The sequence below is a fragment of the Lepisosteus platostomus genome, chromosome 3 (assembly GCF_059453375.1).
Source record: "Lepisosteus platostomus isolate fLepPlt1 chromosome 3, fLepPlt1.hap1, whole genome shotgun sequence".
In the NCBI taxonomy this organism is placed as follows: domain Eukaryota; kingdom Metazoa; phylum Chordata; class Actinopteri; order Semionotiformes; family Lepisosteidae; genus Lepisosteus; species Lepisosteus platostomus.
Window position 1 is genome coordinate 54,079,198 of NC_142613.1, and position 13,362 is coordinate 54,092,559.

The 13,362-nt window shown below is 39.5% G+C and overlaps 1 protein-coding gene across 1 annotated transcript; it reads right to left on the bottom strand.

Moving 5' to 3' along the window:
• Positions 1-629: 629 nt before the first annotated feature.
• Positions 630-4,945, bottom strand: LOC148675088 (uncharacterized). The gene is made up of 3 exons (XM_088627188.1): positions 4,841-4,945; positions 2,303-2,432; positions 630-1,531 (listed from the first exon to the last, which is right to left on the bottom strand). The coding sequence occupies exons 2-3, from the start codon at positions 2,398-2,400 to the stop codon at positions 922-924; spliced, it is 708 nt and encodes a 235-aa protein (XP_088483314.1). The 5' UTR covers positions 2,401-2,432; positions 4,841-4,945; the 3' UTR covers positions 630-921.
• Between the last annotated feature and the right edge of the window lie 8,417 nt (positions 4,946-13,362).

Here is a 13,362-nt window from a genome sequence, read left to right on the forward strand (position 1 = left end):
TACCACGACAATGCGGTCTGGTAGAAGATCAGTCCCACCTGTCTGCTATTAAGCATTACTTACCTCATTCCTGCGGGACATTTAAGCCCAGGTTTAACTTCACTTCCCTGCTCAGTCTTAGAAAGTTCAGTCTCAGGTTTTGGCATTAATAGACCATGCTTTGGATTCTCTCCTGCACTTGCTTGGATATGATCTCTGTCTGTTTTTTGGATTTCACTTGTGTTTGAAGGCTGGCTTTGGACCCTCTGTTTTTATTTCTTGTTTTCACTAAGCTTATTGAATTCCCTTGTGTGCTTCATTCTGCGAGTTCCTGGCTATGAACCCTGCTACTTTTCTGATCACAATTTCTTCCTGTGTTTTTTTTATTTTAGTTCTTTCTACAGCTGTCTGCTTCCTGCCATTTCCTGGTTCTGCCTTTGCTTTTGGGCTCTTTTCTCCAAACTTGACCCTGACCACTACTCTCATTCATGCAGAGTAGCTTCATTACAGAATTAGCTGGCAGAATTCTCAGTAGGAACTTCTGACCTGTGCTTAACCAATAACAAGGCTACAAGAAGCACCTTGTCCATGCTATCAAGGCAAAGAGGGATCAATGAAATACTGATTGCTGGGATGTAAATAATGTTAAACATCATGTATTTAGAAAAGCATGCAATTTTTGGACAGATTTGTTTTTACAATATCTCATACTCACAGTCTTGCAGATTTTTATGTTTTCACTTACAGTATTTATGCAACAAATACTGAATGCACACCCGCGTCTTTTTCTTTTGCTAAAATCGACCCTCTGGCACAAATTGTATCAAATTGGAAGCCAACAGTATATTATAAGTAGTTATAGAAGAGACAATAGTGAAATCCAAAAACTTCTTTTCGTGAAAACAAGTCACTTTCTCTCATAGAGCTCATCACTCGTTTGGCTCAGTCCTCATCTTGGCACGTGTAGGAAGTTGTATTGCTCATCCTCTTACAGTTCCGAATTAAAAAGGCAGAGAGGTGTTCCTGGACAAAGCTCCCTTTTCCATGATGGTGCTCATCCTTCTTGTCCAAACAGCTTCCACTGTTCGGAAACTCAGCAGTAAACACGAAATACTTGTGGATACCCTTTTCCTTTGTCCACTCATCACTAAACGGTGGGTCATTTAAAAGGTCCAGTGTGCTGCTTTTCAAGCATGGGGAGCGCCGGGTGAAAAAGATCAGGCATCCCTCGCCATGAAGCCGGTTAAACTTCACCTCGTGCTGGCTGGCGAACCAGTTTGGGATGTCATTCCTCAGCAGGCTGGCCTCAGCGCATCGGCCCCTCTTTACAGGAAACAGCGCCACCAGGTTTGAAGGCTCGTAGAAATGCGACGGGTTCTTGCCTATTATTGGATGAAAGAACTTTTTACGTCCAAAGCTGCAGTAGAACGTGGCGATGTACATCGGAGGCATGTCGCCGAGACACTCTGTACCGGAGAGCGCCAGCAGGAAGGAGAACTCCTCCCGGAGCACCAGCTTCTGCTCCCTCTCTGCCTCAAGCTCACTCATGAAGCTGAAAATTCAAGGAGGCTACAGGTCAGGAACGGGCAGCACGTGGTGGTAATAAAATACCTCTTAAGATTTCTTTAGTGACTTGATTTAAGCTTTAGACAAAGTTAGATTGGCAATTTGGCAATGTTTTGCTTATTAATAGAAATACTGAATGTTAAATGAGAGAACTTCCTTCACCAGGGGTTTGTAGTGGTCCTGGTGACCCTACCTGTTGCAAGTTTTTGTTCCACTGAGCTCTCAATTAAATAATTGATTCCTTGGTAGGCCTAATTTTCAGTTTCATTACACACCGAGACACAAACACACACACTGACACCAGGACCAATTTTCTCAGAAGCCAATTAACCTACCAGCATCTCTGGACTGTAGGTGGAAAGCAGAGACCCAGAGGAAACCCACACAAACACGAAACACATAGCACCCTGGGAACTGGACTTAGGGGAGCAGTGCTAACCAGTGCTACCCAAGGCTAGTCTCCTGCTGGACTAGATGTATTAAGGATCTAGAAGGATGAAATTCCAGCACCTTCACAAGGCAAGTCATTATATTGTATGAAATTGTATATTGTATTAAATACGACAATGAACAATTGATGGAATGCCACGTGGTCATTTTGTCTGAGGGGCTGTCATCACAATTCTACATCTTTAGCCACCCTTTTTGTTCAACCCCTGTGTAAGGATTTCATTGCACTTTATAAGCATTTCATTGCACTTGTGCATATGACAATAAACTGAACTGATTTTAGCCATCATTTCATTTGTAGGCTTACTTATGTATAACTTCCTCCAGGACGTCTTTCTTCAAAGGAGTTCCATTAGTCAACATCAGACACATCATCGCCAGCAAGGAGCTGCAGAGCACTGACATTCTCAAGACTTTATCCTTGTCCAGTTGTCAAACTGAAACAGAAACACAGGCATAACAAATAATTATAGGCCTCACACAATTGTTCTGTAAAAAATAAAGAACGCTCATTGCTTGTAGTGGGAAATCACTTGAATTGGATTGCTTTGTTTCATTTGTTTCAGGAGTCCACTGGGATCCATTTGGAAAAGCAAATCATCTAAAATAGCTTAATAGTTTTAAAGAGACTTGATCGTAAATGCTGTATGATGAAACAGGCTCCTATTTTTATTCATTGACTCACCGACAAAATAGTATGTTCATACCAACTGTAGAACAAAAGTGTTGTAGACATTGGAGATCGCACACTTGTACGGTATGTGGTGGCGTGTGGCAGATATACTCTATAGTACAGTATATACACTGTACTGTGTCTGTCAAAATGATAGAAATATTGAAATAAAAATTCAGCCTTCAAAACCCTGTTATTTATAAAATTGGGTATGAAGGCCCAGGTGTTTCTGGAATATTTTATGGTGTATTCAATCCATGTCACTTTCAATATATAGTAACCATATAGCAAACATTATAACCTCCTTATACAGTACATGTCCATTAGACAGTTTCTGAACTCACACAGCACTGTGTGGCACCCCTGGAGCACCTTAATTTTTAAATCAAAGCAAGTAATTTATTGGAACCAGTAGAGGTTAATTCCAAAAAAGAGACAAAATACAACATTTTGGTTGTGGATCCTTCCTGTGTTTCTTCTTTTTCTTTCTACTTTTTGGTGTGGTTCCACTGCAGCCCAGGCCCTGGCACAGCTCCCCAGTAAAAGATCATCTAGCATCGAACACATATCCTTTAGAAGATCTCCTGAGAAAGCTACACAGCTTGTTTGTGATAGTTCTTCTCCTTTTGTTGGCAGAAATCATTCTCAGAGAGATACTGTAAATCAGGACATAAGGACAGGGGGTCTTTCTTTACACAGAGTGTGGCGGGAGTTGTTGAAGTCAATATCCTGGCAAATGACACACATGGGCCTTTAGTCTTGGAAAGAGATTTTATGAGGCTGGTAAGGAGCTCAGCTGACTTGTTTATGACTGGTTATTTATAGAGTCATCAAGGAGTGTAGTTTGAAGCTTAGGTTTCAGTTTCCTTTCCTTACTCTATAAATAAAGAGTGCTGTTTTACCTTTACAAGTGCATCTGCGTTTTTTTCCCTGGAATCTGCCTGTTTTAAACACCCTACCAGGGCACAGCAGCCCCAAGTGCATTACACCAGGTAGGCAAAATTTACCAGTTCTTCTAGGTGCTTTAACTTGGATGATGCACCACTCTCCCTTGTGAAGCTAACTCATCTGTCAGAACCTGAGAAGCTCCACAACCCCAGTAGCATCAAATCCCAATAGTGTCTCCGGTGGCCTTCAGTCATGTACAGTAGCTCCAGCAGTGTAGTTGTGTATCTCCTTCTCTCCTGAGCAAGTATACTAGTATACTGGTCAATGCTGAAAAGCACAGGCTTAAAACAACTGGTGATTCCAAATGGGGTGGGTATATACAGTAGGAAAAAAAGAATCGACTGTTCACTTTCTTTTAAAGGAAGCTCAAATTAAGAACTCGTTCTTAGGTGAGGTTACAAAAGAGTGAAGGACATTCGAATCAGTGTCTAGCTCATTTAGTTTTTAGTAGATAACAAGGTTATGTTTTGAAAAAACAGCAGTTTCTTGAAGGAAGCCAGGTGATCATCTTCAACAATGTGGCTGGGTAGCTCGTCCCCTACTCCCACGACCCTTTGTTTAAAGAAAAAGTTTGTGCTGTGATTCCCACCTGGGTCATCTGATTCCTGTGTATTTTTTCCTGTATTTTTCTTGTTTTCTTTTCAGAGTCGGTGAAAACCTTTATCCAAACTGAGAGACGTGGTGTAAGTGGAAAAATGCTGAAAATAAAGTTTTGGGAATAGTAAAGATTTGCTATATCTTCACCCCCTCCCGAACCCATCCTGACACAGAGACATCCATCCACACACACTGGCACCAGAGCCAATTCTTTAGTGAAAAAAAATCAAATTGGGAAAAATGCTAGACTAGAAAACGTGACTGAAGTATTCAAAATCCTGAATGGCATTGAGAAGTCAACCCATTGCATTTCTACAGAAACACAAACCAGTGGACACGATTGGAAAATAAGAGGTAAATTCAAAACTGAGAACAGTAGGCATCGTTTACACAAAAGGTTATGGGAATCTGGAACCAGCTGGAAAGCCATGATTATGGAATTGATACTTCTCAAAAGCTACTTAAAAAGAGCCAAAAGGCTTCCTCTCATCTATAACCTTTTTGATGCTCAATGATGAGTTTTTCTGGTTCAGCTATACATATCAATGTTTTTTAACCTGACAAACCATGGAAATATCTAAATGGTGCAATCTGAAACCAAAATCAAGGATAAAGTGAGGTACTTACATTCTGTTACTTATGAATTTTGAGCAGCTTCTAGAACTTCTGTGAAGTTTCTCCTATTGAGAAATAGAGTGTGAATAGAGCCGCCTTCTCCCGTTTTTGCAGAACGTCATGCAAATCATCATTAAAAAGACAAGATTACAGTAATTTGAATTGTCATGCCTAAGACTGAAAAGTCATACTGCAAATGCTTTGTAGCTCTTACATGGCTGCACAATTTGTTTGACCTTGCAAATTAGTACCTTCCTGTTATTTGAATAACGTACAGTACTGGCCATGTTTTCATCTGAAAAAGACTCCCCTTTTACTGTCCCCAGTATCTCAGATGCTTCAATGAATGTTAATCAATGGGAATTTGCATGTTATTTGACATTCTCTCAAGGTTTTGCTACAGTTACACTTTATCTCTATGCTATACCATGCTTCCTGCAAGTACGAAAGGGCTTTGCTTCATCTTAGTCTCCTCTTTCCTGCAGAATCTGTTGCAGCACTCAGCACCCCCAGGCAATGGAGTGAACCCATGACCTCTCCCCTTTAACCTCAAGCTCACCCAAATGTTTTTCATCTAGGAGATGATAATAATAATAATAATAATAATAATAATAATAATAATAATAATAATAATAATAATAAACCCGTCTCCCTTAAGTTTTATTTCAATCAACAAGGTACTTTGAAACAGCTCAGACGTTACAATGTCAAAAGAGGATCAAAACAACAATGCAGCAAAACTTGCCGCTGGACTTTTAGGATTTCTGCATCTGTCTGCTCTTTTATCTGTGGATTTTTCTTGAGAAATTATCCCACGCTGAAAACAATCGATCATGCCGTGCCATCTCCTCTTTTCAGTAGCCATGTTTCACCATCAGAAGTCATCTCGTTACTAAAGCAGACACTGGGCACCTCCTGACTGGAGTCCACATGGCTCCAAAAAAATCACAAACAGACTCCTTTGCCTTTGCAGTTGGCTAGAACTTCCTGTATTTCTAATGTAATGTAATCGTACGGTATCTACAGAAAGCTCATCTCTGTGAAATACTACGAACAAAATAAAAGAAATTGCAGACCAGAAAGACATAATAAAAAAGGATGAAAAGCTGGGTTTTTCAATACTCTTGGCCTATCCAGAATGATAAAATCCTGAAATAGTTCAGTTTTAATAGGACGCTCTTGAGATCGGTCCTGCAAAAATAACAGGGCTATTTGACCTAAACCACTTTCCAAGCGCCACCTAGCGTTCCAGACCAGTAATGAAATTGAAACAAAAGATTCAGCTAACTAGACAGCGCTGAAGAGAGCAGAGCTAGATTACAAGTATAGACAACTGGGTTTACAACCGACTGAGAAAATATGTAACAGCTGCATACATTTCTTCTCCTCTCAAAATTTCTAATTTTTAATTTCAGAATTGCATTTAATTTTTTAATGTCCTAAGCAATAGAAATGAGTGTACATTTCTGATTTAATCTGGCACATTTAACCACTCCTTGGTGTAGCGATTCATAATTTCCAAAAATTGAGGCGACCCTTTTACAGTTCTCATGGATAGTCCAAAAAGTCATCAGCCTTAGAACCTGACAGCTAAGAAATCTTACAATCCACATGACGACTACATCAGCTTATATTAATAACATACATGACCCATCATTTACTTCAGGATTCTAAGATTTCTAACGTAAAAATAAGCAGTGCCATTATAATTATTGTCCAACAGAGGGCGACAAAACATTCATAAGTACTCTGCAGCACTTTCAGAGTTTCTGTTCATCTTCAGTTCTCATATCCTGTAATTTCAGGACATAAATCGAAAACATTAAAAGATGACCAAAAATAAAAAACAATATTGTTTAAACAAACTTCACCAATTAGAGGGAAACACTAATTCATTAATCTTAAAGAAATTGATCTTTCATTAACAACACCCCTTACTAAAGGACTAAATTAAATAAATTGTTAATACAAAAACCACATATATCTAAAGAGAGAGTTCCAAGTTTCATGCACTCCAAACAACTCTCATTTACAATTTACAACAATTACAATTACAAGTACCTCAGCAAGAGTTCAACGTATGAGCTGCCTAGGTGATTTCAGCAGTATAGCAAACTAATCACATTGAGAAATAGTAAAATTAGTGTAGATCCCATTTACTCAATGAAATGAAGACCAACTCCATTATCTTCTGAAAAGAGAATATAACTTACTGTAATCACATAGTCTTATAGGAGTACTGCTGTTTTCTCTGTAAGAATATATACAGCTTAGATGGAGTGCAGAAAAACAGAGCACAAAAAAGAACTGACTAGATTTGTCAGTTTTGACAATGTAAAGGAAATCATTGTTGCACACCAGTGATGTCAGGACCTAAACTCAAAACTTCTGTACTATTAGAGTGCTGTACACTCAGTACACATCTGTTGGTTTTCAGTCCAGCCCACCTTCATTAGATAAAACAAGCCTTACATTATACTTGAAGATGCTTCAAGTCACAAGTTTGTGATTTTATTTCACTTATACATTAAAGCAGATACAATTTCCATCATGTTTAAGAGCTGGGAACAAACAGCTCAAATTAATGTTATTATTATTACATTAGTGAAGGGTTTGATTGTGTAACTGAGGGCTCAGCTGGAACAAAAACCAGCAGGTTTATAGGATCACTGGGATTGGGACCCACAAGATCAATGGGGGTTTCCGACACTCCTAGAATTCCCCTCATCCCAGTGGCATTTATAGGTAGCCTTTAAATGAATCACCAATTTCTAAAGGTCTGGAACAATTAGTCTGTAATCAATTAAACAGGTGGTCTGCTCAATTAAGTCATTTACAGATCTTTTTGGAACACAAATCAGAATCTTCTTCAGCACTCAAGCCAGAGTTCCCTTCATTGAGGTTTGACTTGTCAAATTGATTTTCCGCTTTAACAAGTGTTCCTAATCTTGAGATGACAGATGATTTTGGGGGACCAATAAGAATAACTAGAGTTGGGCTTTCCGGGGCCAGAACTGGAGACCCCTAGACTGCTTTAAACTGCATTAAAGAGAAACTGCCTCATTCGTGCATAAAATTGATATTGACTGATACAAGTCATTCGTTATAAGAAACTGGTTTGCTTATTTTCCTTCTGTTCACATACTGTAGGTTTTTGTCCTCCCACCTCCCAAAGACATGCTGGCGAGGTGTGATCAGCCCTTCTTACCGACTCCTGCTGGTGGACTGGCATCTCCTCCGGGGAGAGCGGTCATGTGATTTCAGCCCCTGTGCTTCTGGGATAGGTTCAGCCTTGCCAAGACTCATCAGGGTAGGAGCCTAGCTAATTGTGGGTGGATAGATGTACTTGTATTTCATTTCCCAGGATTAAAACCTTCAAGAACTGTGCAGATTAATGAGATATTCAGCACTTCTTAAAAACATTCTTAAATAACTCTGTATGTTTATTATTTTATTACGTAGGCTTGTCCTGGAAACCTAGACCCCTCACTGTTTTGGTACGGTACACCTGGACCAAATTCACTTTGACCAGTTAAGCATGTGATTTATTCAAGTACATCTCAGATCATTGAAAAGAAAATGCGAACGACCTTCTGTAATTGAAAGGACTGACTTCCTAAATAAATCAAAAATCAATATAAGCTGATGAAGGCTTTTCTGTTGATAAGGCCTGCAGGCTTCTTCCCTCTTGCAGAGTACTGTTGTCAAGCAGGTGCTCAGAATTGGATCTAATCACTAGATTTCCTGCTTACGCTGTCTTAAAATAGTTCTTCCTGTTTCTCTTTCTCTCAGTGCTCAACATCACTGCAAGCCGAGCTCAAAATAAGCAATAACCCAACTTCCAGCTACAGCGGTTGTTACAGAAATCCTGTTACGTAAGCCCTGTGTTCTCTACAGCGCTGTGGCACTCCCGGATCCCAGGCCCTTGAGATTATGAAAGTCTTAACAACGAAAACACTCTCATTGTCAAATCAATCAGTCATGTTCTCCTGATTCAACATGCAAAAGATGGCATGGAGCACTTTATTTTTCAGGATTATTCGTTGCTTGTTGACTTTGTGTACACACTGTAAAGTACATTTAAACGTTTTTAAAGGCTGCAAAAGACTGGTCTCAAGATTTTAATTAGCCTGTACCATTTCAAAAGCTATGTGTCCAACAATTTCTGCTTCCTTTACTGTACTTTATCTATCTGACACTATGGAAACTATTGGACTATATTATACAGTACAATAGTACTGTATTGTACTGTAAGTCATTATACATCAAACTTACAGTAGTAAAGTGCAATATAAACAGTACATGAAATTTCTTTAACTGCATCCTTTGTATAAGACATGCTGTAGATAACAGGTCTAACCAAATAATTATCAACATCATAACATCTGCAGTAGGAGTGCTTTTTCTTAGAAAGGAATGATTCATTTATTAAAAACAGAAATACAAGCAATAGTGAGTAAATACAAATACAGGCACATGATCAGTAAACAAAACACAACAATCAATATTAAAACAAGACAATACCTGAAGTTTCACACTTGAAAGCTAAAATTATTGGTTTCTCTGGTGAGTGGCAAAGTGGTTAGCATTGCTATCTTGCACCACTGGGGCCCTGGGTTCAATTCAAGGCCTTTGGTGCTATCTGTGTGGAGTTTGCATGTTCTCCCTGGGTTTGTGTGGGTTTCCTCTGGCTGCTCCTGTTTCCTTCCAAACTCGAAAGACAGAACTTGTATGTTCTGGGAAAATTGGCTCCAGTGTGAGTTAGTGCATGTGTGTGTTTGTGTTTGTACAGTATGTGCTCTGTGATGGACTGGCATCCCATCCAAGTTATATCCTGCCTTGTGCCCGTTGCTGGCTGGGATAGGCCCCTGCTCCACTTTGACCTTCTACTGGATAAAGACAATGCACACATTTTTGTACAAGGTAAAAAGTCTTAAGCGTACCAGGGTACAATTTTAGAGGATCTACACAGCTAGTTGATTTTCTGAAAAGCATTTCTAAAGGTGTAATCCTGGTTTTATCAGAATGAATCTAAATTTACCCAATTCCTCATGTCCTTGAGACGTAAAACAAAATGTCAAAGTGTTCGGTACAGGCATTGCTTGTCTGACACAACTATGGCGGTGAGGAGGAGTGGTTAGGTCTCTGGACATCTGCTTGTAAGTGTAGGGTCACACGGCTAAAGGGGTAAAGTCAGTGAAATATGCATCTGTATAAATGAGCACAAATATAAGCAGCTTTGGAGAAAAGCAACAAATAAATTATATACATTTTAAACTTTCTGCATAAAAATTGGAATCATCTTTAAAATACTCTGCATGGAGTTTGCATGTTCACCATTGAACAGATGTCTGGTTAAATCCTGGGTGTATTAATGAAGCAATCTTACAACAGCAGTGCTACCCAGAATGTAAACCCCCAGCCTTTCACTAATAAGGTACAGTCCTAACCGCACATCCACACTGCAAGCCCATAGATGCAGTATAATTCCCTCAGAGGAACATATACTGTACAATAGAAGGGTGAACATAATGAGTCTAAGATTTGCCTAAAAGCAAGCTGGCATGCCCTCCTGTCTCATAAAGCAGCTTCAGACACCTACTGTGCCCATCAGGGCTGGCCCTGGAAAAGTAAATAAAAACAAAAGGGTTTGATTGACAAGATGTTAAGCGGTCATTGAACAAATATCTGGAAAGCATCATTTCTTGATTGATTCAGTGAAGATCAGATGAGGTCTCACCAGGTTCGAAACCCAGGTGACACTAGGGCTGTTCAGAACCAGTTCTGTACTGTTACATTTAGGTTTTCTCTTTTATCTCCCCACTGAAAATCTAAAGACTTTCAAGGCTTGGCATTTTCCCTTGTGACATTCTACATCTTTATTAAACTCCTCCAAATCAATCAAAGGATTTCCCTTAAGGAAGGATGAAAGACAGAGAAGTTAAAAGCATTTCTAATTTCTCTCAAATGAAAATCCTCCAATAAAATAGATTTTTTTTAGTTGATATCCAGACAAAGTTAAACTCTATGTATATTGCTTTTTAAAGAAACATTTGAAGGGTCTCTTTAATGGAGTGTCATTGCTGCTTCATGAGAAAAGTTTAAACTAAATAACAAATACTTCTAAATCATAATATTGTCCCAACCTTAGGAACAAAATACAAAGTGCAAAAACATTCATTCTGGCTCAGTCTAGACTTTATCCAGACTGTTGAACTTCAGTCTTTTGGCAGGAATGAAGGTCACTAACAGTCAGCTAGTTACCCAGCTTGATTAAATAAATATTGAGCATTCAGTATGTTTTAGAAGTAAACATAGTTTTTTGAAAGGAAGTTCTACCTGTTATTATATCATCTGTCTTTAAGAAAATTTCTAGGTTTTGAATCAATTTATTTTAAGATCTATGGTGCCTTTTTATGATAAGGAACATCTCAAATGGCTTGACGTCGAGGTGTGAAAATTCATACCAAAAACGAGAAGAGGTGAGATCCAAAATAATTTACATGGGGCAAACCACAACCATAATGAATGATTGTGGAAGTGATATGTGGGATCATGAATTACCACTTAATCATCAGACTTTCCCAAAGATCTTTTGAAGAGAAAAAAAAAACAATCTACTATCTTGTAAATGATTTAAACTTTTGCTTCAAAATGGGGATAAAGTCCATGGATGAAAGGGAATAAGCAAAATAAAAAACAAAGCAATTGAGATGCAGGTCATGATTCTTGTTTGGGCAATATTTTCTTTGGACAAATCTCAATAGCTTCAGAGCAGGACTTTTACTTTTTAACACTGCTGTCTAATTTCAGTGTTGAAAACAGGAACTGTATTTCTACCAGATTGGCACAGGATGAGCAATGCAATAGGGGTATAAACTGAGCAGAGACAAGAAAAGAATCCTGACAGACTGACAGGTAAGAGAAGAACACAGGAGAGAAGAACAAATGAGAAAAGGTTATTCGACTGATCTACTGTAACTTATTTGGTTGTGTGTGCCTATCAATGCATACTAACCAATAAACTATGAATGTGTGCCAGCTAATAGCTAATACAGAAAATAACTTACCAATGTCAATAATCTGTCAACGCATGCTAACCGATAAAGTATCAATAACCTATCAGGTTCTTTTTGTTTTGGGTATTTTTCTAAACAGCTGTTCAGGTGAAGGAGAAGGACTAGCTATTTGAAAAGCACTTGAAAGCACTTGAAAGAGCCTACAGGCCTGTGTTATGGTCGAGGATCACTATTGTTGGGCCACAGGCAGTTACAAGAGTGGTACTGTAACCGACACACGGGACTTGGCTTTAAAAAGCTTTATGTTCACGGTGCAAGTAATACAAGTCTGGCCAAATACGTGGAACACTTGCTGATACACGGTATGTTCATTCTTCTATTAGTGACAAACATTAACAAGTGATATCAAGGATAAAACATGCTGCAGAATCAAATGTATCAGATAGTAGGGGTCTCAATTCCCACACTGCTTATGTAACCGTCTGTTGTCTCCTTTTCCTTTTCTACAGCCAGCAGCCATATCACCCTGCAACTCACAACTGGCAACCCACTGAAGCTAAGCAGGTGTGAGCCTAGTCTTTACCTGGATGGGAGACCTCTTTGGAAAAACTAAGGTTGCTGCTGGAAGAGGTGTTAGTGGGGCCAGCAGGGGGCGCTCACCCTGCGGCTCATGTGGGTCCTAACGTCCCAGTGTAGTGACGGGGACTACACTGTACGTCCTTCGGATGAGACGTAAAACCGAGGTCCTGACTCTCTGTGGTCATGAAAAATTCCAGGGCGTTTCTTGAAAAGAGTAGAGGTGTACCCTGGCGTCCTGGCCAAATTTCCCATTGGCCCTTACCAATCATGGCCTCCTAACAATCCCCCTCTATGAATTGGCTTCATTACTCTGCTCTCCTCCCCACTGAGAGCTGATTTGTGGTGAGCGTTCTGGTGCATTAAGGCTGCCGTTGCATCATCCAGGTGGGGCTGCACACTGGTGGTGGTGGTGGAGGGGAGTCCCCATTACCTGTAAAATGCTTTGAGTGGAGTGTCCAGAAAAGTGCTATATAAGTGTAAGTAATTATTATTATTATTATCTGTATTATGATCAAATAATAAATCTTTCCCAAGCCATTACCGATACTATTATCCCTATATAATAGAATAATATAAAATATAAAGTACAAAAGGGCAGCATGGTGGTGCAGTGGCTGGTATTGCTGCCCTGCACTGCGAGACCCAGGGCCCCTGGGATGCCATCTGTGAGGGGTTTGTATGGTCTCCCTGTGCAATGGACATACACTTAGTTATGCATTTATTGGTGCATTTTAAATGAAGCACAGGCATCTCTTTACCCAGAGAGTTGTGGGATTATGGCATAAGCAACCAAACCATGATGTCTTCTTAAGACACATCTGAAGGAGATCCTCCAGTCAGGACTGGGGGCACAGATACGGAAAAGCCACTAGGAATGTCAGTAGCGTGAAAATGAAATGACTTCTTAACAATGGAGGAGCGACAGCAGAAAATTTG